Here is a 27,855-nt window from a genome sequence, read left to right as displayed (position 1 = left end):
CCCACCCAGCAATATCTCGACACGCTGAATTTAAAAGAAACATTCCGTACATTTCCACTCAGGATCGTCCTACCTGAGCTAAAAAGAATAATCATTGCCAAAGCTTAAATGTTTTTCCTTTTCAGCCTATTTATTGGCTTTGGCATTTTCTTTGCTGATGCTGTGCAGTACCGGCAAAAATGGAAAAAAAGATTGTGATGATATGCCTCTATTGCAGCTCCGCAGCATGATGATGTAAACAGTGTGACACAGTCACTATTTTACTTTTTATTTAACACTTCGGGTGGTGAACACCATTTTTGGAGCTTTATATATTTTTGGGGGAAAAGAAGAATTTGAAGGTGCGCAAAGGCCCACCAGCAAATAACAGTGGCAGGGTCCGAAAACATTTAGAAAAAAAAAATCTATTTGTTTATTTTTAAAGACTGCAAGGAGAGGGGCCAAGGAGGAGCTAGTGATGGGGATCAGAGGGGGCAGAAGTAAACTCTGGGAGCCCCAGGGTGCTGGTGAGGCAGCAATGAATGAGCACAAGGAGGGGGGCGAATAACAACGCAACAGAAACTGTATAGGGAATCAATGGGAAACAAGCAATGGGCAAGGTGGGATCGGAGGAAGCAGCACAGAGCGGGCAAGGAGGGGTATAGTAATTGAGTTGGAAAGTGGCACGAAGTGTGCATAATAACACAGCACACAGTCACAAGCACAAACGCCATGTATTTTAACGTCCAGTGTCAGAGTGTGCATGAAAGGCACATGTGCTCGCCTTACCACAGAGATTATCACCATCAATTGCCTCGCAGACCCCTGTATGCTGCTTCAAGGGAAGAACCACCCATATTACTCACGTGTGCCTCTCAAACAATCTCATTTGCAGGGTGTGCACCAGCTTGGACACCTCTTCATTCTCCTAGCAAGCGAGATTCCTCCCTTACATCTCAATGGGGTCGCACGCCTCAAACTCAGTTAACCCTTCACAAATGTCAGCATTTTACAAGAGGAAAGTGGGAGATAAAAAAAAACAAGAGCTCGCCATTGCGAGAAGGCAGCTGCTGTTTATTTTTGCATCGCGCTTTCAGAACGCGCGATGCAAAAATAAACATGCGGCGCCCTGTCTCCTTTTGGGATGGCCCATCCAGATTGGATCTCAGGGCTTGTTTATATAACACGCCTCTTGAGATAAGAAACTGCTTCACGACAGCCGTGAAGCAGGCGATTCTGGGCCGGACCAAAACGCGAAAGGGAGGCAACGCAAACAGCTTATTCCCAATGGCAGGCCACCATTTAGCATAAACGGTGACGCCAGCCAATTGAAATGAGGGGCAAGGATTAAAGCCTGAAATCCCTCTCTCACAAAACGCAGACGAGACCTAAAAACCTGGTGAATTCTAAATAGCAGGATATGAGATGTCATTGGTTGTGATGACTGGCACTATATTTTCCTGGGCACTTCTAATCAAGGTCTAAAACAGTGAACCAGTGTATAATCAGTGTGAGTGAAAATTGCAAGTTTACAAATTACCTACCTGCTTAACAGGAAGGTATAAACATTATTACAGTGACACACATAACAATGGGCTCTTAGTTCGAAATGAGTCAATATACAAATAATTTATTGGCGCCTCAGTTTATGAACTTGTACTTGTGGCTGTATATCAATACAAATTATTGATGTTTTGGACGACCTGGTTTATTAACACAACTATCTTCCTCAAGAAATTAAAATAAATGAAACCTACTTTAGTTTCACTGCTTTGTTACCTGCAGACTTATAATACTGTCCATTAATAGTCCCTATTCACAAAGGTAAATTTGTTCATAAATGTAGGTTTTTTACACAAAAATACCTCTTTTACACCTGCTAGGGATTTCCCGCAGGCATAAATGCACTTACTACTATGTATTTCTCCTCCACAAGTGTGGACAAAGTTGCAGTAGTAAATTCGAATTAAGGGGTGGAATATGTGTGTTTAAAGGTATGGCTTGTTTTGGAAGTTTGGCAATTCCTGCAAACATGGGCATTTGTGGGCACTCCCCAAACTTTAATCCAACCCTCATCTCATCCTGGACTCCCGTTCCAGGATGGGAAGGGGAAAACAGTTGCTTCCATATTTGGTGGGAGTACAGGGGAAGGGCTTTCTTTGAATGGAAAAATATTTTTCCTGTAGAGAAAAAAAGTGCATTTGAACAGGGACTTTCGTTCTCTCTGCTAAGCCTAGTGGAGTTTCCAGGCACACTACCAGATATGTTGGTGCATAGGGACTGAATATAAAAATACATGAGGCAGAAAAGCATATCTCCACCTGAAGTTTTGCATTTATTTTTGAGAATCATGCTATGGGACATTCCAGTTACACCAGAAACATTAAGGGCCCGATTATGACTTTTGGCGCAGCAGGAGTGGGTGGTATGTCACCGGCATGCTTCCACTGCCCCAGAGCCGTGATCGGGCCAAATGCCAGATAAGGAGTTGCCTCCTGTCTGTCTGGCTGTTTTTCGGCATTCCCACGGTGGTGCCCCTGTTGTGCATGCACATAGGGGGTCACATTTTGGCTCCCCCTGTGTGCATCCACATGGCATGAGACACAAAGGGTCATTCTAGGGCCCCCTTTGTTTCCTCTCCTTCATGGTTTTCATGGTGGTGGAACTGCCATGAAAACCTTAGTGGAGAGGAAACTTGTAATATGCTTGGCGGGACCGCCGCAGTCTCACCAAGAATATTGCGGCCTCAGGACTGCCATGCAACTGCCAGGGACCGGTTCCCTGGCATCGGCGCCAGTGTCATGCAGGTCTGACCGCCCAAGTCTTAAATGGGTGGTTGAACCCCTGTGTGGCGGTGGCCCAATTGCCACCGCCACAAAAACACGAGTCAGACTCGTAATCTGGCCATTAGTAATTAGGACATATCCATGTTATGCATCTCTCAAGCAAACATAGCAAATGCCAGTTTGCAAACAGTATCCTCATGGATGGTTAAAGAGAAACATAACTAGAGCACTGTAAGGAAGTAGGTCCTGACACCCCCCAAGAAACTCGGGGGCATATTATCAAGTAACAGCGTTGAAATTATCGCCGCTTTAGCGGCAGGAAACTGCTGCTAAAGCGGCGATAATGGGCTTGATAATATGCCCTTGTGAATTCCCATAGAAGCCCATGTTCTGGTGTGAACATGGGCTTCTATTGGAATTCTCAAGGGCATATTATCAAGCCCATTATCGCCGCTTTAGCGGCAGTTTCCTGCTGCTAAAGCAACAATAAATTTAATGCTGTTCTTGATAATATGCCCCTCAGTTTTTTTGCTTTTGTGACTCCGCTTTGGGGGAGACATCTAATGAAGTGTCACTCACTCTCAGCCTCTGTTTATAATGGGTGCTGTGACTACCAGGAATCACCTTTTTAAATTATGTCGGCTTCTACTTAGCCGTACAGGTAAACTTGTCTGATTCAGCCTGGCACCAGCACACAGTTAGCTCTCTTTGTGATGTGACTATTCGTTGGGAATTTTGACTAAGTTATTTTTGCGCTTGGGATATAGTATGCTTAAATTATGACTTGATTCGCAAGAGGTAGCAAACAATGTCATTGATTTGTCTTTCCTTGTTAAAATGTGAGTCTTCGACATATATCCATAGTTGACTTTACGCTCCCCATGCCGCACAGCTCCTCCTGTGTGTGAGTGCCTTCCCCCTTCGCTGCCGCTCAGTCCGTGAGCTCGATCCTGCTGTTCGTTTTCCACTGTACTTGTGCATTTTCTAGTTGCCGCTGCTCCCCTGTGGCCCGCCTCCTCGCCATCCGATCGCCGCTCCGCTGCCACCTCCCAGCTGCTCTTCTCTCCCTCTCCGCCTTAAATGGGATGCGCGCAGCAGGCGCACCCCTGGCGCTCCAGAGGCGCGTCAGAGGTAAGACCGCCTGTGCCCGTCTGCACCTGGACCGCGCCCAGCGATAGAACTCCTGGCCCCCGCGAACACAACGAGGCCAGACTCCGCTACGATGCCAGCACCATCCACGCACTCATCGCCGGCCAAGTCCGCACCTGCTTCCAGGTCGCCCCAAAACGCACCCATGGACTTTTCTCATGCCGCAACTGCAGCTTCACCTGCGATAGAGCCGCCAAACCACCAAGGACTGGACACAACCTCCTCCGCTGCATACTCCTGAACACCCGCTCAGCGCGCAAACACGCCGTCGAGCTCTTGGACCTGCTCGACACCTATGTCCCAGACGTCGCCTTTCTGACCGAGACATGGTGGACCGACTCCTTGGTACCCGACATTGCCATAGCCATCCCGGACGGCTACAAGATCTCCAGCAGAGTCTGCACCAACGGAATTGGAGGAGGAATGGCCATCGTCTACAAATCCTCCCTCAAGGTCTCCACCCACTCAGATGACGACGCTCTCAGCACCACCGAACATCTACACTTCCGGATCCACACCAACCCCAACACCACCCTCAGAGGAACCCTTGTCTACACACCCCCCGGACCCCGACCACAGTCCAGCGACTCCATTACGACCTCGTCAGCACCCACGCTCTTGCCTCCATGGACTACATCCTCCTCGGGGACCTGAACTTCCACCTCGAGAACAACAACGCCAACTCCGCCACCCTGATCGACAACATCACCAACCTCGGCCTCAGACAACTTGTCACCACATCCACCCACCCCGCCGGCCACATGCTTGACCCCATCTTCTCCGCAAGCCCCCACGTCTCCTTTTACCACACCACCGAACTCCACTGGACCGACCATCGCTGCATCCACTTCACCTACAAGAAGCCCACCATGCACCACCGCACCCAACAGCTGCCCCGCCGCAACTGGAGCCAAATCTCTGCAGACCAGCTGATCACCACCCTCGCTCAGAACCCACCCACCGACCCAGAAACCGCCGCCTGCAACTTCAGACAATGGAACAACGACTGCGCCAACGGCCTAGCCCCGATCAAGAAACCATCCAAGAACCGCACCAGCAAGAGAGCCACCTGGTGCACTGAAGAGCTCCTAACGTCCAAGAGAGCATGGCGGAAACTGGAGAAGAACTGGCTACACAAACGAACACTGGGCAGCCACACAGCCCACAATAACGCCACCCGCAGACATCATGACCTCATGAGATTAGCCAGGAGATCATCCTTCAAAAACCGCCTGGACAACAACGCACATGACAGCAAACAGCTCTTCAGCATCGTGAAGGAACTCTCCAACCCCAGCGCCAACACCAACGACATACCTCCCTCACAAGAACTGTGCGACTCACTGGCCACCTTCTTCCACAGCAAGATCGCTGACATCCACGACAGTTTCAACACCACGACTGCCGCAACAACGCCAGACTCCTCCAACCCTGCGAACACCTCCCGCACCAACCGCCTGACCTCCTGGGCCAATGTCAACGACGACGAAACATGCAAGATCATGAACTCCATCCACTCAGGATCTCTCCTGCCCTCACCACATACTCAACAAAGCAGATGCAGCCATGGCACCCCAACTACGGAAAGTAATTAACATCTCCCTCGAGAGAGCCACATTCCCGGAAAACTGTAAGCACGCCGAGATCAATGCCCTTCTCAAGAAACCCAAGGCGGATCTGTCACTGTCTCACTCACCTGCACATCCAGTAAGTTCTGCCTGAAGGATGAGATGATAATTCGCACCCTGTCTTCCACCTTAATCCCAACTGCACACCTGACAGTGATATGCAGTAGAGAAAGAAGCCCAAGGGAGGGGGAAGTGGATAAAATAACAAAAGAGAATCACTGCTCCTCTTGATACTCTGGACTATTCCTTTCACTCTGCCTTCATCATTTAGGAGCGAGGAACGTTTTGTTTGTGGAGCGATGTCTTTAGCACAAGAAATGAAAATAGAATAACCATTACTTATCTGCCTGTGTTTGTAAAAAACACTACACAATTAACACAAAGCAGTTACACAAATCACATCAAGAACAGTCTAGGTATTAATGTACCTCTCTCATCTGGTGTTTTGAACGTCACCAGATAGGGCACTTTAGGGAAGATATAATAGTCTCTTTCCTAAAGAAACATGAACAAAAGAAAAAGAAAACACATAAAACTAACCATACAGTCTACATGACAAAGTTCTGAACCTTAAATGTCTCTGTTCTTTGCTTACTTTTCTTATTACCCTGATAAGATGTCCAATAATAAAATATCACATATGAATTAACTGTATTCACAAAGTCATATCGCTTCCAAGGCAATAACCAGCAAATGAGTCATAAAAGGACTGTTCAAAGTCACTTTTCCACAGTCTTGTAATGTCTCTTCCAAACTCTGTTAGAACGTGTTTCACGCTGTCTTGAAATCCACATTCGCTTTGTGACAAATTGTGCTTTGCGCTTGTTTTTAAAATCAGGATAATGTACTTATAGTTAGATGTCCTCTTATTCGGAGCTTTTAATTTTACCGTTCTTTTGTTTTTTGTTTTTTGTTTTGCAGGGTGCAGTGTGCAGGAATCGTTTCCGGGTCTTCGGAGGACGGGTGCCGGAAGGAACAAGCCAAAAAAGAAAGAGGGAGTCTGTAGCCGGAAGAAGCAGGGAAGATAATGTCGTCGGGGACCAAGGAGCTGCCTCGGCCGAGGAGCGCTGCAGGGGAAGTCACCACGTCAGTTTCACACGACCGCAGAAGCTGGATCGCATGTGAGCCGAGCCGGAAAACCGAAGACGAACACAAGCACAGACTTGTTTTCCGCGCTGCCTTTTATAAGCGCTTAAGGGTGGGGTGGGGTTTCTGCACGTATAAACGGCGGAAGAGAACTTTCCGTTTACACGTGAGGCACAGCTTTACCTAAACAGGATTATGGATGCTGTTTGAGCCTTGGGACCAGGGGCCAGATGCAGGTGAAATAGATTTACCGATTTTAAATTACCGAATTTTACCGATTCGGTTATTAAAAATTGGTAAATCTATGGGGTCGACATGTAGGTATTCCAGATGTGCTGGAATACCGAATCGGATGATTTCGGTATTTACCGATTCGGTAAATACCGAATCGGTAATGCCCATTCATTCCTATGGGCTATGAAGCCCATAGGAATGAATGGGCATTACCGATTCGGTATTTACCGAATCGGTAAATACCGATTTCCACAAGGGTGCAGGGGGTGTCACTTTGACACCCTCTGGCACCCCCAAAACAGGCTTGGGTGCCATGTGGCAGGCATACATGCCCTAAGGGCAGGTCTGCCTCTCACATGGCATAGGTGTGCATGCACACATGTGCCTGCACACCGGAATCGGTATTTTACCATCAAATTTATTTGATGGTAAAATACCGATTTGGTAAGGCTCCTGGGACTCTGAAGAGTCCCACCTACATATGGGTGGCTCAGATTCGGTAAATTTACCGATTTTTTATTTTACCGAATCGGTAAAATTACCGAATCGGTAATTTTACCGATTCGGTAAAATAAAGCCCCCTACATGCCAATCACCTATTTACCGATCGGTAACGGCCGAAAATACCGATTTTCGGCCGTTACCGACCGGCCTACATCGGGCCCCAGGTGCCATAGACAGAGTGAGCAAGAAAAGGAACATGATGTTTGCTCATTAAATACAAAAGCATGCATTTAAAGGATGTGCTGAGGATCGTCTAAAACAAAACATAATATATGTACTCCTACTGTGCATAAGTACATGAACAAGAATCAATAATAAAATAATAACACATGATACATGCCTAATTAATGAGCGGTAAAAGGACAAGCTCTTTGCCGAGAACATACCCCAACAGTCGGTCCCCTCAAAGGCCCCCCCACAGGCCATGGTTTAGTTGGGTTAGCGAGATAAAACCGTCTAAGAAGTCTCGGGGCATGCACATGAGATGCTGGTTCCCATGAGTTTTCGGTGTCAACATAACCTTTCCACGCAATCAAGTAATACAAATGTCCTCTCAGCCTTTTTGCGTCCAAAATGCGTCTCACTTCATACTCTAAATGGCCTTGTATTGGGATTGGTGGAGGGGGTGGTTCAGGTCTGGTTTGAGGGTTATAGGGTTTAAGCAGGGACATGTGAAAGATTGAATGTACTGGGAAGTCATCAGACAAGTCAAGTTTTACTGTCACCGGGTTAATAAGTGCTGTGACGGTGAATGGTCCTACAAATCTGGGTTGCAATTTACGAGGTCCATCAATATTCAAATTCTTTGTAGAGAGCCAGACTGTATCCCCTACCTGGTAAACAGGAGCCTCTGTTCTATGCTTATCTGCTTGTTTTTTCATTCTAGTCTTGTACAGAACGAGGTGTTTCTTGGCAGTTTCTTGGATGTTTGATAGAGACTGCAATCGTTTCAGAAGCAACAAAGCATTTATGTCTATCGGTAATGCTCTTGGATGATATCCTTGCATGAAGAAGAATGGCGTGCAATGTGTTGCTGAGTGTGTAGTATTGTTATAGACAAATTCTACCACAGGTAATGCTTCTACCCAATTGTCAGTGAATTCAGTCATGAGACACCTTAGAATTTGCAACAACGTCTGGTTTAACCTTTCCGATTGTCCGTCAGTTTCTGGGTGAAACGCTGACGACAATGCTGCCTCAACCTTTAACTTTTTACACAAGGTTTTTCAAAATTTGGAATTGAACTGACTCCCTCATTCTGACACTATCTTACTCGGCAATCTATGCAAGCGTATCACTTCTTTAATGAAAATATCTGCAAATTCTACGGAAGTTGGTAACTTCTGTAAGGGAACAAAATGAGCCAACTTAGACAAGTAATCAATCACTACCAAAATAGTTGTGCACTTATTTACTAGAGGTAGGCCTACCATAAAATCTACACTGATGGTGTGCCAAGGGGAGCTTGTAATAGGCATAGGTTGTAAAAGTCCTGCAGGGGCCTTATGCAAGGTTTTTTGTCGAGCACATGTAGGACAAGCTAACACATATTACTTGACGTCTTTTTCCATTGCTGAGCACCAGAAGTGTTTACGAATGTTTGCTAAAGTTTTCTCCCACCCTGGATGACCTGCTAAAGCTGCTGAATGATGCCACTGCAGTAACTGGTTTTGTAATTCTAGGATAGGGACATACAATAAAGACTTATGGTATAACAGCCCTTGTTGAATGGTGTTGTGTGTATCTTTCAACCAGTCTTGTACTTGTACCTGTAAATGCTCTTCATATAGTGTTGAAGAAAGTCTTTTTGGAGGGTTGGTGCTACAATGTTTTGAAGGGGTATTATTGGTGGTGGATTCTCTTTTCCTGAACTCAACTCGGTGGTGTGCCCATACCTAGAAAGTACATCTGATTGGATCTGTTGAGTACCAGGCCTGTAAGTGATTACGAAGTGAAATGTGCTAAATAAAATGTAACCATCGCATTTGACGCTGGGTCAAAGCCTTTACCGAACTAAAAAACTGTAGATTCTTGTGGTCACTAAAAATAGTGACCGGGAATTTCGCACCCAACAGATGATTTCTCCACTCTGTAAAGGCTGCTTTTATTGCCAGAAGTTCTCTTTCTGCCACAGTGTAGTTCTGTTCGGCAGGTAGCAATTTTTTAGAATAAAAGGCTATTGGGTGTAGTTGACCATCCTTTGGATCTCTTTGAGAAAGAACCCCACCCACCGCTACTTGGGAGGCATCTGCTTCCACGAAAAAAGGATGAGATGATAATTCACACCCTCTCTTACACCTCGATCCCCACTGCACAGCTGACAGCGATATGCAGTAGAGAAAGAAGCCCAAGGGAAGGGGGAAGTGGATAAAATAACAAAAGAGAAACACTGCTCCTTTTGATACTCTGGACTCTTCCTTTCACTCTGCCTTCATCATTTAGGAGCGGGAAACATCTTGTTTGTGGAGCGATGTCTTTAGCACAAGAAATGAAAATAGAATAACCATTACTTATCCACCTGTGTTTGTAAAAAACACTACACAATTAACACAAAGCAGTTACACAAATCACATCAAGAACAGTCTAGGTATTAATGTACCTCTCTCATCTGGCGTTTTCAACGTCTCCAGACAGGGCGCTTTAGGGAAGATATAATAGTCTCTATCCTAAAGAAACTTGAACAAAAGAAAAAGAAAACACATAAAACTAACCATACAGTCTACATGACAAAGTTCTGAACCTTAAATGTCTCTGTTCTTTGCTTACTTTTCTTATCACCCTGATAAGATGTCCAATAATAAAATATCACATATGAATTAACTGTATGCACAAAGTCATATTGCTTCCAAGGCAATAACCAGCATATGAGTAATAAAAGGACTGTTCAAAGTCACTTTTCCACAGTCTTGTAATGTCTCTTCCAAACTCTGTTAGAACGTGTTTCACGCAAGCGCAAAGCACAATTTGTCACTTTGTGACAAATTGTGCTTTGCGCTTGTTTTTAAAATCAGTATAATGTACTCACAATTAGATGTCCTCTTATTCTGAGCTTTCAATTTTACCGTTCTTTTGTTTTTTGTTTTGCAGGGTGCAGGAATCGTTTCCGGGTCTTCGGAGGACGGGTGCCGGAAGGAACAAGCCGAAAAAGGAAGAGGGAGTCTGTAGCGGAAGACGCAGGGAAGATAATGTCATTGGGGACCCAGGAGCTGCCTCGGCCGAGGAGCGCTGCAGGGGAAGTCACCAGGTAAGTTTCACACGACCGCAGAAGCTGGATCGCAGGTGAGCCGAGCCGAAAAACCGAAGACGAACACAAGCGCAGACTTGTTTTCCGCGCTGCCTTTTATAAGCGCTCAAGGGTGGGGTCGGGTTTCTGCACGTGTAAACTGCGGAGGAAAGCTTTCCGTTTACACGTGAGGCAGCTTTACCCAAACAGGATTATGGATGCTGTTTGAGCCTTGGGACCAGGTGCCATAGAAAGAGTGAGCAAGAAAAGGAACATGATGTTTGCTCATTAAATACAAAAGCATGCATTTAAAGGATGTGCTGTGGATCGTCTAAAACAAAACATAATATATGTACTCCTACTGTGCATAAGTACATGAACAAGAATCAATAATAAAATAATAATACACGATACATGCATAATTAATGAGCGGTAAAAGTACAAGCTCTTTGCCGAGAACATACCCTAACATGCGTACCCCAAGGACCTCAAGAACGTCTGTCCCATCTCCCTGCTCCCGGCGAAGGTCATAGAGAAAGTCATCAACATGCAACTGACCCACTACCTCGAGGACAACAACATCATTGACCCATCACAGTCAGGATTCCTAAGAAGCCACAGCACCGAGACAGCCCTCATTGCCACCACGGACGACATCAGAATCCAACTAGACAATGGTGAAACATCAGCCCTCATCCTCCTGGACCTGTCAGCCGCCTTCGACACAGTCTGCCACCGCACGCTCATCTGCGGTGTTCCCCAGGGTTCATCCCTCAGCCCAACACTGTCCAACGTCTATATGGCCCCCCTCGCCCACGTCGCCCGCCAGCACAATCTCAACATCATATCATACGCGGTTGACACCCAGCTGATTGTCTCCCTCACCAAAGACCCGCACACCGCCAAAACCAACCTCCACGAGGGAATGAAGGCCGTCGCCGAATAGATGAAGAACAGCCGACTGAAGCTGAACTCAGACAACATGGAGGTCCTCATCCTTGGATCCACCCCCACAGCCTGGGGCAACTCATGGTGGCCAATCGCGCTGGGAACAGCACCGACACCCACCGAGCACACATGCAACCTGGGAATCATCCTCGACTCCTCCCTCTCCATGTCGAAGCAGGTCAACACCGTCCCCTCCTCCTGCTACAACACACTCCACATGCTCCGCAGAATCTACAAGTGGATCGCCACCAAAACAAGAAAAAAGGTAACCCGGGCCCTCGTCAGCAGCAGGCCAGACTACAGCAACGCACTCTACGCAGGTATACTGGCCAAACACTTATGATGATTGCAACGCTGGAGTTCTGGACTTTTTGGTTCTGTCCAGAGGTGTCAGGGATAACACCCGAAGACCCCGGAGTTCTACCTGCCTCGGTGCACAAACAAACAGAAACACGGGTTTCTCGATGGTGGCGTCAAAGACCAAAGGTTTATTACTGCAGGGACACAGAAGTCACAGAAACTACACATGGGCAGTATCTAGGAGCCTGTTCAATTTGTACAAAGAGGGTTGCTCCTTATATACTGAATATTGGGCTTCAGGCAAATTCTTTACATGTTAGCACATTCAAAAACCTTTGTATCTTAAACAATAAATATTTGGCGTTGCACAGGAATCGTCAACAATATCTGATGTCAAAACATTACGAACGAGGGGTTCCCACTATTCCATCATAATCCCATGTCAATTTCTCATTCAAGACCCGGACCGCCTCATCGTAAATTTCGTTACCTCCCCCTAATAAAGGCCCAGAAGGAAAGGAGCAGAGCCAGGTGCAGAAGATAGAACAGTAGGATAAGAGATGTTTGTGGGTCGTAAATGGGCAAGGCTACCAGCTTCCGCCGCCTAATCATGATCAGGCCAACGGACACGAGAACCAGTATAGCAGGACTGGCCTCAGGCTGGGGAGGCAGCTCTTGCTGAGTCATGCTGCCACAGTGTTGCTTGCCTAAGGTGCATGTGTCACTAGCAAGGTGAATTGCCGGCTAAAGCCTACGTGTCCTTAATTGAAAGAGGTTATTGCGTGTTCATTGACTATGTGAGGGCAAAGAATACAAAATGGCTTCCGTGTTCTAAGATGGATGCCACGGGTAGATCAGAAATGTGTTTGTAACAGGAGTGCTCTTGCTCGTAGCATAGCGAAAACACCAGGATATACTAAATGGATCATTTGCGGTTCACTGATACCAAAATTATATATTTGCGACAATGTTAAAAACACGGGTTAAAATCGTCACGGAACCTCAGACCCTCCTTTTGCCCTTACATAGGCAATTACTCAGTCTATGTCAGAGTCTAACTCTATGCTCATTAGGTCAGTGACATGTTGTTGCATCATCATCTTGTCTCATATCTTCTCTTCAAATGCAGGTGGTTTTCTGAAACAGGTTGTAGCACAGAGACTACACAAAGCGGGACCACATTGGATAATAAGGCAGCACGAGAACAGAAATACTAGGATGACACCAATGACCATCAGAACCTTCCATCCCCACGCTGATACCAGAGTCCAAAACCACTCCATAAAGGACCAGTTTCCCTTGTCTACGTGTATAGAGTCGGAAATCTTGTGTAACTTAGAGATCGCTTCATAGACGGTTGGAGCATTATTGGGAATAAAAACACAGCAGCTTCATTGGATCATTCTGCATACCCCACCTCGATCTGCAAGTATTACGTCTAGAACCATACGGTTCTGCAACGTCATGAGACGATCCGCCTGAAGCTCAGCTGTTAAGTTACTAAGGGCACCAGCAGTTTCTGTAATAGTAGATTCAACTACCCGTGTTAGTTGACGTAGATTTCTACTATTGGCCATAGGCCCCCAAAACGGAAGGAAACCTTTGAAGAAGTCTCCAGCTTCCTGACCAGCGGTATCTTCCTTGCTGAAGACACCTCTTGCTACTCTGGTCTTGTGATAATCTGAAGAAGCAGTGTATGTCGGAGGTAACAATCGAGCAATATAACATGAACCTGAGAAGTCAGCAGGCAGCCATGTATACGCTCTGTCTTGACAGATGAAGTAAGTACCCCTAGCAGTAAGGAAGGCCGGGGAGGAGTTAGACGGAAATACGTAAGTCGCAACGCACTCACTCCTCCCTAGCTGAGCTCTCAGATTTCTCCCATTTCCTTGCAAACAGACCTGACCTCGGTGAGGCACGACCCAGACTGAAGTGGAGCTTTTACGCTTGCTTTCTCCCAAACTAAGGCGATACTCTGTAGAGTTCCAACTCAAATACACCCGTAATTCATCTTTAGGGTAAGATGGAGTATTATTGACGTCTTTAATCATGTCAATAATTCCCTGGACTAAAGCTTTGTTGGCTGAGTTGTATTTAGTAGACCGTGGTGGACGCGGAGGATAGGTCTCAAGGGCATAGGAAAAAATGGTCTGAAAGGCCTGGAATGATCCATTATAGCTAAAAGGCAAGACTAGATAGGGAATGCCTTTATCCATAGTGTGAGGTATCAAGCCACACACCCAGCAGTCTGTAGTATTAACTACCAGTTGGTGTTGATGCAAGAGCTGTACAAATGTATTGTTAATAAATTCTGAGCGTCGAGCTTGTTCGTGTTCAGGAAACGAGTGAAAAGAATGCATAGAAGAAACCGTAGAAGTAGTAGGATCAAGGGGAGGTACTGTAGTTATTGGCATAAAAATCAAATGCACACCAAAGATGATTCCACCCACCAACGTTATCAAAACAATTAAAAATGTAACTGCACATTGCATTAGAAAGCATTTGCTGTGAAGTATTCTGTACAGTCTATTTCTGCGAACATAAATTACATTCTTTCGTTGCAGCTCAGGAAGCTCCATCTTCTACAATCCGCTCGTGACCACTGATGATGTGTACGTAGATGAAAATGCCTCTATCAGCCCTGGGAGTTCCCAGAACTAACAGAAAGATCGACCTTGTGTCTGACCCCCGCAGATTCAACTAGGCACACAGCCACGACCCTACGGCTACCCAGACGGCAAGGCAATTTTAAAACAACAAAACAATAGCAAACTTCCTGGCTGGAGGCAAGGTATCAAAAAATTCAAATGTGAAAATAGGCAGTTTCCTGCTTTATTTGTCCATATTGCGAGATCGCAAGTTGTATCTCAGTTTTGCAGGAGCTGTCTGATCTGGAAACAATGTATTTTCAGCCGACGTTGCAATGTTCACGTTTGCAGATGACAAATGTTCTTTTGGTGCAGATGGCAAATGTTCAGGGTTCAAAAGAGCAGTTTCAGGAGGAGAGTCAGAGTTTGATGTATCAGTGATCAGTTCTGCATCACTGAAAGGGATGAAACTGGGTATTTGTTCTGCTTCAGAGGCACTGATTCCTTTCTTTACCCAGTTGTCGTAAGGAAGTGGCAGAGGCACACGTTTGACGTGTGTCGTGTGGATCCAATTCTTCCGTCCGGCCACACGAATAGCAGTTCTCGTCGCCAATAAGACTTGGAAGGGGCCAACGAATCTGGGCTGAAGATTTTTCGTTCTTGCAAAATTTCTAATGACTACTTGATCCCCAGGTTTCAGCTGATGACCTGGACTCTCCGGTGGCTTTGGCAATGCATCGAAAACCTGTTGGTGAATAAGGCTCAATTTAGCAGTCAAGTCGAAAAGGTAATCAATTAACATTGGGTATTCCAGCTGCTTAAATTCTTTCGGTCTAGGTACCCCCCAAACATTTGCAGGACGACCAAAAATTATTTCATATGGACTAAGCCCTACTCTAGAATGTACAGTTGCTCTTGTTGATAACAAAGCCAAAGGCAGTGCATCTGGCCAGGGCAAACCCGTGGACGCTTGTATCTTAGCAAGTTTCAGTTTAAGGGTGCCATTGTAACCCTCAACTAAACCCGCGGACTGGGGATGATTCGCACTGTGAAACTTTTGTCTAATCCCTAGGCCGGCACACACACTCTGCATAACTTTCCCTACGAACTCACTTCCATTATCTGACCATACAATCCGTGGCATTCCGAATCTGGGGAAGTATTCTTTAAGAAGGATTTTGGCAGTGGACAAAGCGGTATTGTCCTTCAGTGGGTATGCTTCGATTCATCTGGAGAACGCGCAAACTACCACTAGGACGTACTTTAGATTGTTGCAACGATCCATATGAATGAAGTCTAACTGAATCACTTCAAAGGGGCAGGAAGGAGGAGCGAAGTGACCTGCAGGTGTGGGGATTCCCTTGCCAGGATTATGCATCAAGCATACCATACAATTTCTCACCACTCTCTCTGCACACTTACTAATCCCATCATTGTTCCAAACTGGAGCCAACATCTTACAAATCCCTTTAGAACTGATGTGCGCTGCTCCATGTGCCATCGTTACTACTGCAAGCACATACGCATCAGGCAACATCCAACGCTGTTGTTCCGACAAGTCAATCCAACACCCACTCGAGTCCAATTTACCCGTGCTCTCTTTCCATGCAAGCTTTTCCTCCTCAGTCGCCTCTTTCTGAATTTCTTTCACGCTTTCCACTGTGTCCTCACACATTCCAGACTCAGAAATCCATCTTGCAGACGTTGCAACATACATTCTACTCATCATATTTCTAGCTGTCTGTTTTGCAGTCTCATCAGCAAAAGCATTCCCACGACCAACATCATCCGTGACTGCTTTATGAGCACTGCATTTCACAATCGCAACTTCAGTCGGCAAGGTTAGAGATTCCAACAAGTCATTAACTAGCTGACCATGTTGAATCTTAGTCCCATGGGACGTAATGAAACCTCTCTCTTTCCACAAACGGCCAAAACTATGGGCTACGCCGAACGCGTACTGGCTATCTGTGAACACATTCACTCTCTTTCCCTTAGCTAAAACGCACGCTCTTGTTAGCGCGATCAATTCTGCAGCCTGGGCAGAATTCTGACTCACTCTTGCAGTCTCCACAATCGTACTCAAAGTCGTTACTGCATAGGCAGCAGTCACATCACCATTCTCCAATTTGAAGCAAGACCCATCAACATACAACGTGCCATCTGGATCTGATAACGGAGTGTCTTTTAAATCAATTCGTCCTTTTGTTTCTTCCTCAGTTCTGAAACAACAGTCGTGTGGTTCGGAATCACTCGACTCTTGACTAGTCGGCAACAATGTTGCTGGATTCAATACATTGCATCTTTTGATCTGAATATGACTCGCTAGCAATGTCAGTTCGTAACCTGATAATCTAGCACTGGTAAGGTGCTGCGTCTTGGTTCGGTTCATGAGTGTATCCACAGCATGAGGAACCATAACCACTAGCATGTTGTTCATTACTAAACCAGCAGATTGTCGAATGGAGGCTGCAGCTGCGGCTGTAGCTCTCAAGCAACTAGGCAACGCTCTAGCTACCGGATCTAACGTTGATGAAAAATACGCACAAGGGCGTTGTTTATCACCAAATTTCTGTGTCAAAACACTCAACGCACAACCTTCTCTCTCATGGACATAGAGCGTGAATGGCTTACTGTAATCGGGTGTACCCAATACAGGAGCTGAACACAGTGCATTTCGTAACTCAGAAAAACTCTCCTGACATTCGGCAGACCATGGCACTGGACTCGGAACATTTTTCCCAGTCAAAGCTACCAACGGTTTTGCCAAAAGAGAAAAATTTGGGATCCATTGCCTACAATATGAGGTAATACCTAAAAAGGCACGTACTTCTCTCTGCGTGCTAGGAACATTCATCTGTGTAATTGCTTTTATTCTCTCTGGGGTCAACTTCCTTCCCTCCTTTGACAAGAGATGACCTAGGTAGGTCACTTCTTGGCAACAGTATTGCATTTTTGAAGGTGACACCTTGTGATTCAAATTTGACAAATGATGCAATAAAGAAATTGTAGCTGTTTTGCAAGTTTCCTTGTCATCGGCAGCCACTAGAAGATCATCGACATATTGTACTAAAGCAGAACCAGGAGGAAGTACAAAGGAATCTAACTGGCTTTTTAATGCTTGACTGTAAATGGATGGGCTTTCACAATAACCTTGTGCAGCACGTTTAAACCTGAAGCTTCGTCCTCCTAGAGAGAAACCGAAGATATCTCTGCTTTCCTCGGCTATCGGAATGCTGAAAAAGGCATTTTTCAAGTCGATAACCGAAAACCATGCTGCTGTAGCAGGAATCAACGTTAACAATGCAGTAATGTCTGGAACCACAGGAAACTGTGGAATCACAATTTTATTAACCTCTCTAAGATCAATTACAAACCTATATACTGGAGGTTTTGTTGGGTCAGTTCGTTTCAAAATAGGCAGTACAGGACTATTACAGACATTACCTCTAGTTTCTTCTACAACGTCTTTCTTGATCAGATCTTGTACTATCAGTAGGAGCGCACGCTCACCTTCACTCGAGATCTTGTATTGTGGTATTCGTGGAAGTTTGGCATTTGCTTTCAAAGTTACTACATATGGTGGAATTTGTAAAAGACCTACATCATTAGGACCAGTCGCCCAAAGAGTGTCAGGGAGAGAACGCAGCTCTGGTGGGAGCGCATCCATCGACAAGTACATCGGAGAAATTATTCTTTTACCCAACGTAAGCTGTACTCCTGCCGGAGAACAGTACAATGTCGCGTACAGGCGTTTTAATAAGTCTAAACCAAGCAGATTTTCATTACAACCTGTCGTCAAAATCAGGGGAGCTTTCAAGTGGCAGGGTCCAACAGAAATAGACAAAGGACCAGAAACAGGGTTGTGAACAGGGGCGCCTGAAAAACCTACTGAAACGTTTGTTGAGCCAGACAAAGGTGCGCCAGGGAGTTTCGCATGTATGATAGAACTTTTTGCTGCACCAGTATCCAAGAGAAACGGTTCGACTATACCTGATGTTGCTACTGCGACATAAGGCCCACTCTGATCTACTGGAACTGATACTACTCCCTCTCTTTGTCCATGGCTGTCCTAGTACTCTCTTGGCTGAACTTCATCACTAGCTTCATAGTAGTCTTCAACATGATACTGTTGAGACCTATTTTGTTGGGCAGATTGTCCATTTCGCTGATCGAAATGATTAGAAGGGCGATCACTTGTCTGTGGAGGCATAGCACCTCGTCCTCGACCTCTAGAGTTTTGTATAGAACTACCACGACCTCTCTGAGCTGTCGCAGCATTATTTTGCGCTAAGACTGGACACCCATTTTGCAATAAGCACACTGATTCCATTGGTACTGTGGCCTCTGAGAATTATACTCCGTCCTTTGATATGACCCTTGCTGTGTATGAGAATTATTCATGCGAGGCGGATATGCTTGCTGTAAAAGAACTTTAGTTTTTAAATCTTTCGTCTTTTTATCTGATTTTTCTTTCTCCTCTTTATCCCTATTTTCATAGTACTGGGCAGTCGCAAGTATTTGCGCAGTCGTAGAGACAGCCCACGCACTTTCAGAATTCTTTAATTTACCACTAAGTTCTGGCAACAGATTGTGCACAAATTTATCAACAAATAATCTCTGGCCTCCTTCTGTGCTCATATCCTGACCACTATGATCCACGAAAGTCTCCTCGAATCTTGTGAAAAAGTCGGAGACGCTTTCGTCTTTCTTCTGTTTGCACGCGGACAATTTGTCCCAGTTAACGCGTAATGCAAGCATCAGGGTTTTCATTAAATCGATTATTCTACCAGGCAAATTAGCAATTAAGGGTTCAGGTTTAGAACCACCTATTTGTTGACCATCCGCTGCAATTATAGCTGCCCAATCACCACCTAGGGCAACTGGATGATTCTCTTTACGAATCTTAGCCCAAATTGGTTGCGGTACTACATTACCAAATAGCAGATCTATGTCAGCTAGATTCAATACACAAGCGTCGACTGTCTGAGCCAACTCTTTGTAGTATCCTGCAGGATTTTTACGCGGATCTGGCAAGGCCTGTTTCACTGCTAATACTTCAGCTCGCTTCCATGGAATATGTATCCATACTCTCTGGAATTGGGCTGGAGCAGCTGCAATACCAAGGTTTACATTAGCTTGCACAGCTTCACGCCAAATTGGTGGAACCTCCCTCATTGGGTATTGACGATTTGTTTCGTACTACGTTTCTCTAACTCCCTCGGTGAACGAAGGGATGGGTCATTCCTATAACTTAAAATCAGTTCCATCGCTTCTTTTATATTTTGACCAACTATCATACCTGCAGCAAACTCTTTCTGAACATTAATTAATTCTTCCCTATTTGATTCAGAGTCATCCTCTTCCAATTCCTCACGTAGAAGGAAGCACATTTCATCGAACACATATCGTTGTGTCGGTTCGTTCCATTGCATAAATGTATTTAATACATCTTGTACATTATATCTTCCAACTTTCGAAACCCATCTAAGAGCAGTGGAATCTAATATTCCTCGCTCTACAGTACTGGGAAGCTGACTACGTCTCTGCACAGAGTCAGAGGTAGGAGTCTTAATCAGAGTTTTATAGAAGGGAGATAGAATATTAGAGACAGAATCAGTGACAGAAAGCGGAGTCATAATATTAGCAGAAGCAGTAAATAGAGTAGCAGTTGGAACAGATAGATCAGGAACAGTAGGAGTAGCGGGCAAAATAGCCTGTGAACTAGCAGGTGTGAGCGATACAGGTATAGGTAAAGAAGCCGGCAACCCTGGAAGAGGGGGTGTCGAAGGAACATTAATATTGACCACAGGAGGTACAGGAACTTGATTCAGAGGAGCAGGAACACCAGGTTGTCCAGCAACCGGTAATTGAACATTCGGTATAGGTGGAGCCGTAGCACCCTGTGCATACGGTGGGGGTGATCGTAACAAGTAAGACAACAGGGGATCCTTTTCGGGGTCCTCTACTATCTTAGCTGTACTCGATGGCAAAGCAGGATAGCACTTGTCTATCGCTAAATTACGCTCTCTATTGGCCACCTCCATCGCTTTCTCAGACTCGTTGAGTTGCAGCTGCTTAGCAGACTGTTCTAAAGTCAACTCTTGCTTTTTCTGTTCTTTCTTCAACTTTTTAATTTCTCTCTGTTTAGATTCCTTTCGCCAATAACGGAAAGAATCAAACATTGCCGGCCGGGCTTTCTTCTTGAACAATTTCGTTTCTAAATTATCAAGAACTTGGGGTTCAAAACTACCATGCAGTGGCCAACTAAGGACACCATCTTTCTCTGTATAGTGGATCCATACCTCGTTATAAGAGATAGGGCCCACACCAAATTTGCAATATAGATCATAAAGGGGAGTTCCAATCGGAGGAACCGAACACGAGTCCTCCAACTGGGAATCACTGTTGCAACTAAAACAAGACAACATACAATTTTTCCGACTTACCATTTTATAATCCGGAACACAGAACAGACAAAACACAAACAAAAAGGTGCGCACTTGAACCAAGAACTTAGGCCTACCAAAGCGAACAAATGTATCGATACCCAAACTAAACCAAATGATTATCTTAACCGGAACAACCAGTGATAATCTTACGAAACCAAACCAAACCAAAAACTAAAAGGATTATCCAAACAGGAGCAACCCTTACGAAGTAACCAACTAGCAACCACTTAATACTTAACTGAGGCACTGAAGACGTCACCAAGGAGAAACCCGTCACGTCTCGCCGTACTAAGGACTGCACCTCGGGTCCAAGACAGGGCGACGGTCAAAGCAACGGACCACTGTAGCCATCCGAACGGGAACCCTCTGGAAGAGAACGTCGGGCCACTTTTGCGATATGCCGGGATCGATGAAGTGGGGCGCCTCCCTCTGGAATCTTCACACGAAGCTTCTCGAACTCTTCAGGCTTTTGGACCGGTACCGAATGACGTCGCCCCACGTTGGGCGCCAATTGGAGTTCTGGACTTTTTGGTTCTGTCCAGAGGTGTCAGGGATAACACCCGAAGACCCCGGAGTTCTACCTGCCTCGGTGCACAAACAAACAGAAACACGGGTTTCTCGATGGTGGCGTCAAAGACCAAAGGTTTATTACTGCAGGGACACAGAAGTCACAGAAACTACACATGGGCAGTATCTAGGAGCCTGTTCAATTTGTACAAAGAGGGTTGCTCCTTATATACTGAATATTGGGCTTCAGGCAAATTCTTTACATGTTAGCACATTCAAAAACCTTTGTATCTTAAACAATAAATATTTGGCGTTGCACAGGAATCGTCAACAATATCTGATGTCAAAACATTACGAACGAGGGGTTCCCACTATTCCATCATAATCCCATGTCAATTTCTCATTCAAGACCCGGACCGCCTCATCGTAAATTTCGTTACCTCCCCCTAATAAAGGCCCAGAAGGAAAGGAGCAGAGCCAGGTGCAGAAGATAGAACAGTAGGATAAGAGATGTTTGTGGGTCGTAAATGGGCAAGGCTACCAGCTTCGGCCGCCTAATCATGATCAGGCCAACGGACACGAGAACCAGTATAGCAGGACTGGCCTCAGGCTGGGGAGGCAGCTCTTGCTGAGTCATGCTGCCACAGTGTTGCTTGCCTAAGGTGCTTGTGTCACTAGCAAGGTGAATTGCCGGCTAAAGCCTACGTGTCCTTAATTGAAAGAGGTTATTGCGTGTTCATTGACTATGTGAGGGCAAAGAATACAAAATGGCTTCCGTGTTCTAAGATTGATGCCACGGGTAGATCAGAAATGTGTTTGTAACAGGAGTGCTCTTGCTCGTAGCATAGCGAAAACACCAGGATATACTAAATGGATCATTTGCGGTTCACTGATACCAAAATTATATATTTGCGACAATGTTAAAAACACGGGTTAAAATCGTCACGGAACCTCAACGCATTCAAAACGCATCCGCCCGACTGATCCTCAATGTCCCTCGCCACAGCCACATCACACCCCACCTGAAAAACCTACACTGGCTCCCCGTCAAAAAAGAGGATCACCTTCAAGCTACTCACCCACGCACACAAAGCCCTCCACAACACCGGACCAGCCTACCTCAACGGCCGACTCAGCTTCTACACCCCACCCGACAGCTCCGCTCCACCGGCCTTGCCCTCGTCGCTGTCCCCCGCATCCGCCCTACAACATCCGGCGGCAGATCCTTCTCCTTCCTCGCCGCCAAGACCTGGAACACCCTCCCCACGCAACTATGACTGACCCAGGACCTGCTCATCTTCAGAAGACTCCTCAAGATCTGGCTCTTCGAGCAGTAGCAGCACCCCCCCACACAGCGCCTTGAGACCCTCATGGGTAAGTAGTGTGCTCTATAAGTACTATGATTGATTGATATTAATCCACTATGCATATATATATATATATATAATAGAACATATTTCCCTTAATGTGTTTTAATTGAATTAAGGCTGTGAGCTACCCTGAGTTAATTACTTTGATGGCTAGTTGGCAGTTCAGTGCTTCTCCTGAACAAAACCCCCATCTTGAAAGATTAGCCTTCTATTGGAAGAGGAAAGGGACAGAACTGAAATAATCAGAAAGTAATTTGCTTCCTCTCTTTAACAAGCATTCACAGGATAGTTTCATGAAGGACAAACAGAAAGCCGTCAGAGATCTGCCACTAGTCTCCTCAAGAGTTTCTTGGAACTCTTGGTGGAAAGAAATCAGACATGACTATGAGTAGTCAAGTGGTTCAGGGTTGACACCCCAGTCATCTCAAGAGTTAGAAATCTTATTATTTGAAAACATCGTCTTGAAACAAGTGAAGAAGTTGGAAAAACAGAAACGGTTTGTTCCATACAACATCTCAACATGTGAAAGGAAGGCTCTTAATATCTTAGCACATAACTGAAACATAACCATGAAACCAAAAGATAAAAGTGTTGCTATCATAATTCAAGGCACTCAGAACTATAATGAAGAAATATGCAGATTACTTTAAGACCCCAGACATTACCAAAGATCCACCTTAGACCCACTCAAGAAAATTCAGGAAAAGATCAGGAGTATTACCACCATAGCTCTGGAGGAAGGCACAGTCAATGAAAAATAATTTGCCTTCCTCAACAAAGCCTACCCTCGGGCACCAGTGATTTATACCCTACCCAAAATACACAAAGGTCTGTCCAATCCCTCAAGCCGCACCATTGTATCTGGATGTGGCTCAATTCTAGAACCTGTTTGCAATTCATTGAGCAATTTATCAGAGATGCTGGTCCCAAATTACAATCATAAGTTGGAGACAGTATACAGTTCATTACTGATATAGAGAGTCAGTGATTTGAGGAAAGTAAGGACCTTTAAGGTATTTTGAATGTGGAATTTTTGTATATTAACATTCCACAAGATGAAGCCAATATTGTGGTCAAGAGAACTGTAACCCCAATGAATAAAGACAACGCATTATGCAAACTAATTAATGATCTAGCCGGAGTAGACCTCAAAAAGAATTACTTTATGGTTAAAAAGGAATACTACTTATAAGTCAAATGTGTAGCCTAGAGATTGTTTGCTGCAAATGTGGATAATTTGAATGCAGGGAAATTTGAGGAGAAGGTGCTCAGTGACCTTAACAACCCCTGCTTGAGCAAGATTAACATTTGGTAGGGCTTCATTGAGATTTCTTCCTCCTCTGGTGCGGAAGTGTGACTGGCCTCAAAAAAGTTAGTACTTGTTCACAAAAGTCCGATCAAGTACAGAGTTGAAGGAGCCTCTTTGGTAAAACATTTTGAGGAAAAGGGGGCATACCGATGATCAAATCTACTAGCAGGTGGTGGAGGTCATAACCCTGGACAGCAGAGGGGGCAAAATCTTGGCACTCCTGAATTGTAATGTGTGCGAAATTGTGTTGGCCGTTGACTGGGGTATGAGCCCAGTCAAGCAGCACGCACAATCCTAGTCAGGGTAAGAAACATGCAAACCCTAATTAACCTGTGCTCACCCTCTGGTACCTCGGCATAGAGCAGTCAGGCTTAATTTTAGAGGCAATATGTAAAATACTTGTGCAACACTTCAAACATTAAAACAGTGACAAGACCACACATAAATAATCCACACCAGATTGGAAAAATTTAGCTTAATTTAATAAGTACAGCAAGTCCAAAACAACATAAATCAAATAAGTAAGATTTGAGCAATGAATTTATAAAGAATAAACTGTAAACTAGCGCTTAGAACCAGGAAGCCTCAACCAGGGATAGCTGATCATGCTAAAATAGGACAAAGTCAAAAGTTTAGACCGATCACAACGGAGCACGTGTCACCTACAGGGACCTAGTTAGGCCAGTGGAACCAAAGTACATTAATCCTGGTTGCGGACCTCTTGCATGGATCAGTGCCTAAGATGTGTCGCACAGCCGAGGAGAAATGTCGGTTTCGAGGTGCAGTGAGGCTGCGGTGCAAGGTTCTGATGTGTTAAAATCAAGGATCCTGTCAACGGGGCTTGTTATGCACAGTCCAGTGTTGAGGATGCGAGGCGCAGCAGGGACGGTGGGTCGGTTCCGATGAGTGATGAAGCTGCGATGTGGAGATCTGGTGTCATTATTGAGGCTGCAGTCAATGAGGGATGAGAGGAGCTTGCATTGGGTAAAACATAGTGCAGAAGCAGTTCTGAAGGTAATGCATCAGTTGCAGTTGCGGGAGGCTGCGGTGATGTGAGTCTTTTGTGAAGGGTCCAATATATGCAATAGTGGTGATGCAACAGCTCTGCTCAAATATGCTCTGCTCAGCAGAGGGTACGGGTCTGTTCAGCTCGGGAATGAGTCACTCAAGAGGATGAATCAGTTCCATTGGAGAATCACCTTAGGGCCACTTCCAAGGGTCCAGGACTGGCGTGGCACCACTTGGCATGGTAGACTCATAGATGGCAGAGTCTAGGTGCAGGAACAGGTTATTTGGAAGTCTTTTATGTCCCTGATACTTCAGATGAGGAGACCAGTCAGCAAGCCCTTGGAGTCACTCTGGGTTCATGTGAGGCAGGTACAGGCCCCTCACCCAGGCAGGAGGGCAGCAGATAGCAGGTCAGCACTGAAAGGCAGCAGTTCAGCAGCTCAGCAGTCCTTCTTCCTGGCAGATTTCCAGAAGTGTACTGGATAGGAGGTGTCTGAGGTCCCATACCTATACCCTTGCATCTTTGAAATAGTTTAAACTTCAAAGAAATGCCTTTGAAGTGCACAGAGGCCCTCCTTTCCTGACCTGGCTCTAGGCTCACCACACGGGAGTATGCAGCCCGTTGCATAGGGACAGGACACAGGCTAAGCCAGGTGTAAGGGAGACTGCGTTCAGCTCCTCCCTCCCATCCTACCAGGATTGCCCATCAAGTCATAACTAACTTCCACTGCAGAACTCAACTCTGAACCAAGGACTATTGGAGGGCTCAATCACCCTTAACACCTTCAAATTGGAGATATCATCCTTGATACTGGCCTTCACCCTATCTGTCAAGCTGTAAATGTTGTTCTTCACCGGTAAGCTATCTCCTCTGTCAATATAATGGACGCACAGGTGTGTGAGTCCAGGGGTGAGGGAGAACAGAGAGGCAACCCATCCCAGTAACTGGTAACAGTCACCCTGCTGCTCTGGGGTCAGGGAAACAGATAGGTTGACACCTTCCATGGAGATGTTCGCTCTCCTCTTCCTCTCCCTTATCTGTCATGAGGAGCATGCTCACTTCAGACATCTTGAGGTGAGGCTTAAGGCCATTTGCATGAAGCACCCTTAAGGGGTTGTTAGGGGGCTGGAGGTCTGCCAAAGCTTTGAATAACCTTGCTGGGTCAAGTTAATAACTTTGCTGACCAGCCCCACATAATGGTCATCTGGAAGTCATAAGGTCTGGTAGAGAAAAAGTATGGGTTAGGAAAATTGGGATCTGGTCCCAGAAGAAAGCTTGGGACTCTCTGAAGGTTTGGTTTGTTGTCGGCCCCTACAGATGCAGGGATACTAGCTAATCCCTTGCATCAATATAGTTTTTATTCATCCCCTAGATCTGCCCACAATAAAGGTTAATCCTCGGGATTAAATGCAGAGATTTCTATAGTGTTTAGATCCTGTTTCCATATTTGCCCACCCTCTCAAAAGTAATCCTCATCATCATGGGGAGCCCAATCACCATAGGAAGATTCTCTGGTGAATGAGGTGTGGCTAGTCATGAATCTTGACAAAGGCTCCCTGTTTGCCGTTTTTACTGATTTTTACAAATAAATACACACTGAAATAAATATGTTTTTTGTCTGTGTATATTTTTTAAAGTGAATACATATAGAAAATTGTGCTTCTTTTGAATGACTCTCCGTGCTGTCTTTCATGAACTGTAGCCCAATAGCTGAGCAGATGGACAGCATGGGAAATTCAAAATCTGGATGAAATGTCTTTAAATATTGGCATATGTTAACATACATTTGTGGTATCATGCTAGTATTTGGTGGATGTATTGTTTCGTAATATTTGCCAGCTTGAAAAGCTAAATCACGACAGACATCAAAGTATGAGTGCGTGTCTATCAGTTAAGTGAATATGGAAATGTACAGTTTTGCAACTTCATTTATACACAAAAGACAAAATAAATATGGATCAATACAGATAAAATTACCCAAATATAAATATGGATAAATACAGATGGAAATGTTAAATAGATAAATCCCATAAGACCCGGAGCCCTAATGAGACCACACCTATCAATTTTCTGAAATTCTGTGTGTCCCGCACATGTCTGTAGATATTATCAATCTGTATTGAAGGTAAATTATCACTTATTGAGGATTTTTGCTCCAACGTTTATCACTTTATTTACTTTGTTTAGTTTTAGTTCAGGTGGGGATGACGCAATTAAGTGCCCACCATTTTTCCTCTTGTTTCCCAGGGCCTTTACCTTGATTGGATTTTAAGTTCCTCCAGTTTGTGATATTTTCAGATAAATTCAGTTTAGTCAAGTTTAAATAACTGTCTTGTAGTGTATTTATTTATATTATAAATACTTGGAAATTGAAAAAGCAATCTCAGTTTAGAGTAACAGCAAATATCTGCTTTGTTTCATCTACTCTAAAGTAGAAGAATTGATTGGACTATGGCATTGTGTTCATGAGCCACTTTGAAATAGGTTATTATTGTAAATTGGCTGGCCCTTGTAAAAAGAAAAGTGGAAAAAGCAATAATATTCAGCGCGCAAATCCAGTCAGGTGTTCCAAACTAGTTTATTGTGTCATCTGTCATAAAAACAAAAAATAAAAATTGTATCTCCTTGAGCTGATGAACCAATGAAAACCACAGTAATTTCAGAGAAATCTGTGGTAGTAAATGCATTTATCCCAAGCAAATCCTGGTAGGCATAATTGATGTATTTTCTGCTGTGAAAGAAATACCTTTTCGAGTACACACCCACCCCCTCCGGGAAACATA

At 45.0% G+C, this 27,855-nt stretch overlaps 1 protein-coding gene across 1 annotated transcript in view; it reads left to right on the top strand.

The window, feature by feature from the left end:
* The first annotated feature begins 6,467 nt into the window (after positions 1–6,467).
* Positions 6,468–27,855, top strand: part of LOC144785576 (uncharacterized) — a 250,841-nt gene continuing 229,453 nt past the window's right edge. Inside the window, exons 1-2 of the mRNA XM_078664408.1 lie at positions 6,468–6,628; positions 10,454–10,610. Of these exons, the coding sequence (XP_078520534.1) occupies positions 6,570–6,628; positions 10,454–10,610 (216 nt within the window). The 5' untranslated portion in view covers positions 6,468–6,569. The remainder of the gene's footprint in view (positions 6,629–10,453; positions 10,611–27,855) is intronic.

Source organism: Lissotriton helveticus, chromosome 10 (genome assembly GCF_964261635.1).
Source record: "Lissotriton helveticus chromosome 10, aLisHel1.1, whole genome shotgun sequence".
Taxonomy (NCBI): domain Eukaryota; kingdom Metazoa; phylum Chordata; class Amphibia; order Caudata; family Salamandridae; genus Lissotriton; species Lissotriton helveticus.
Note: the sequence above shows the minus strand (reverse complement) of the source record. Positions and strands in the feature narration are given on the sequence as shown.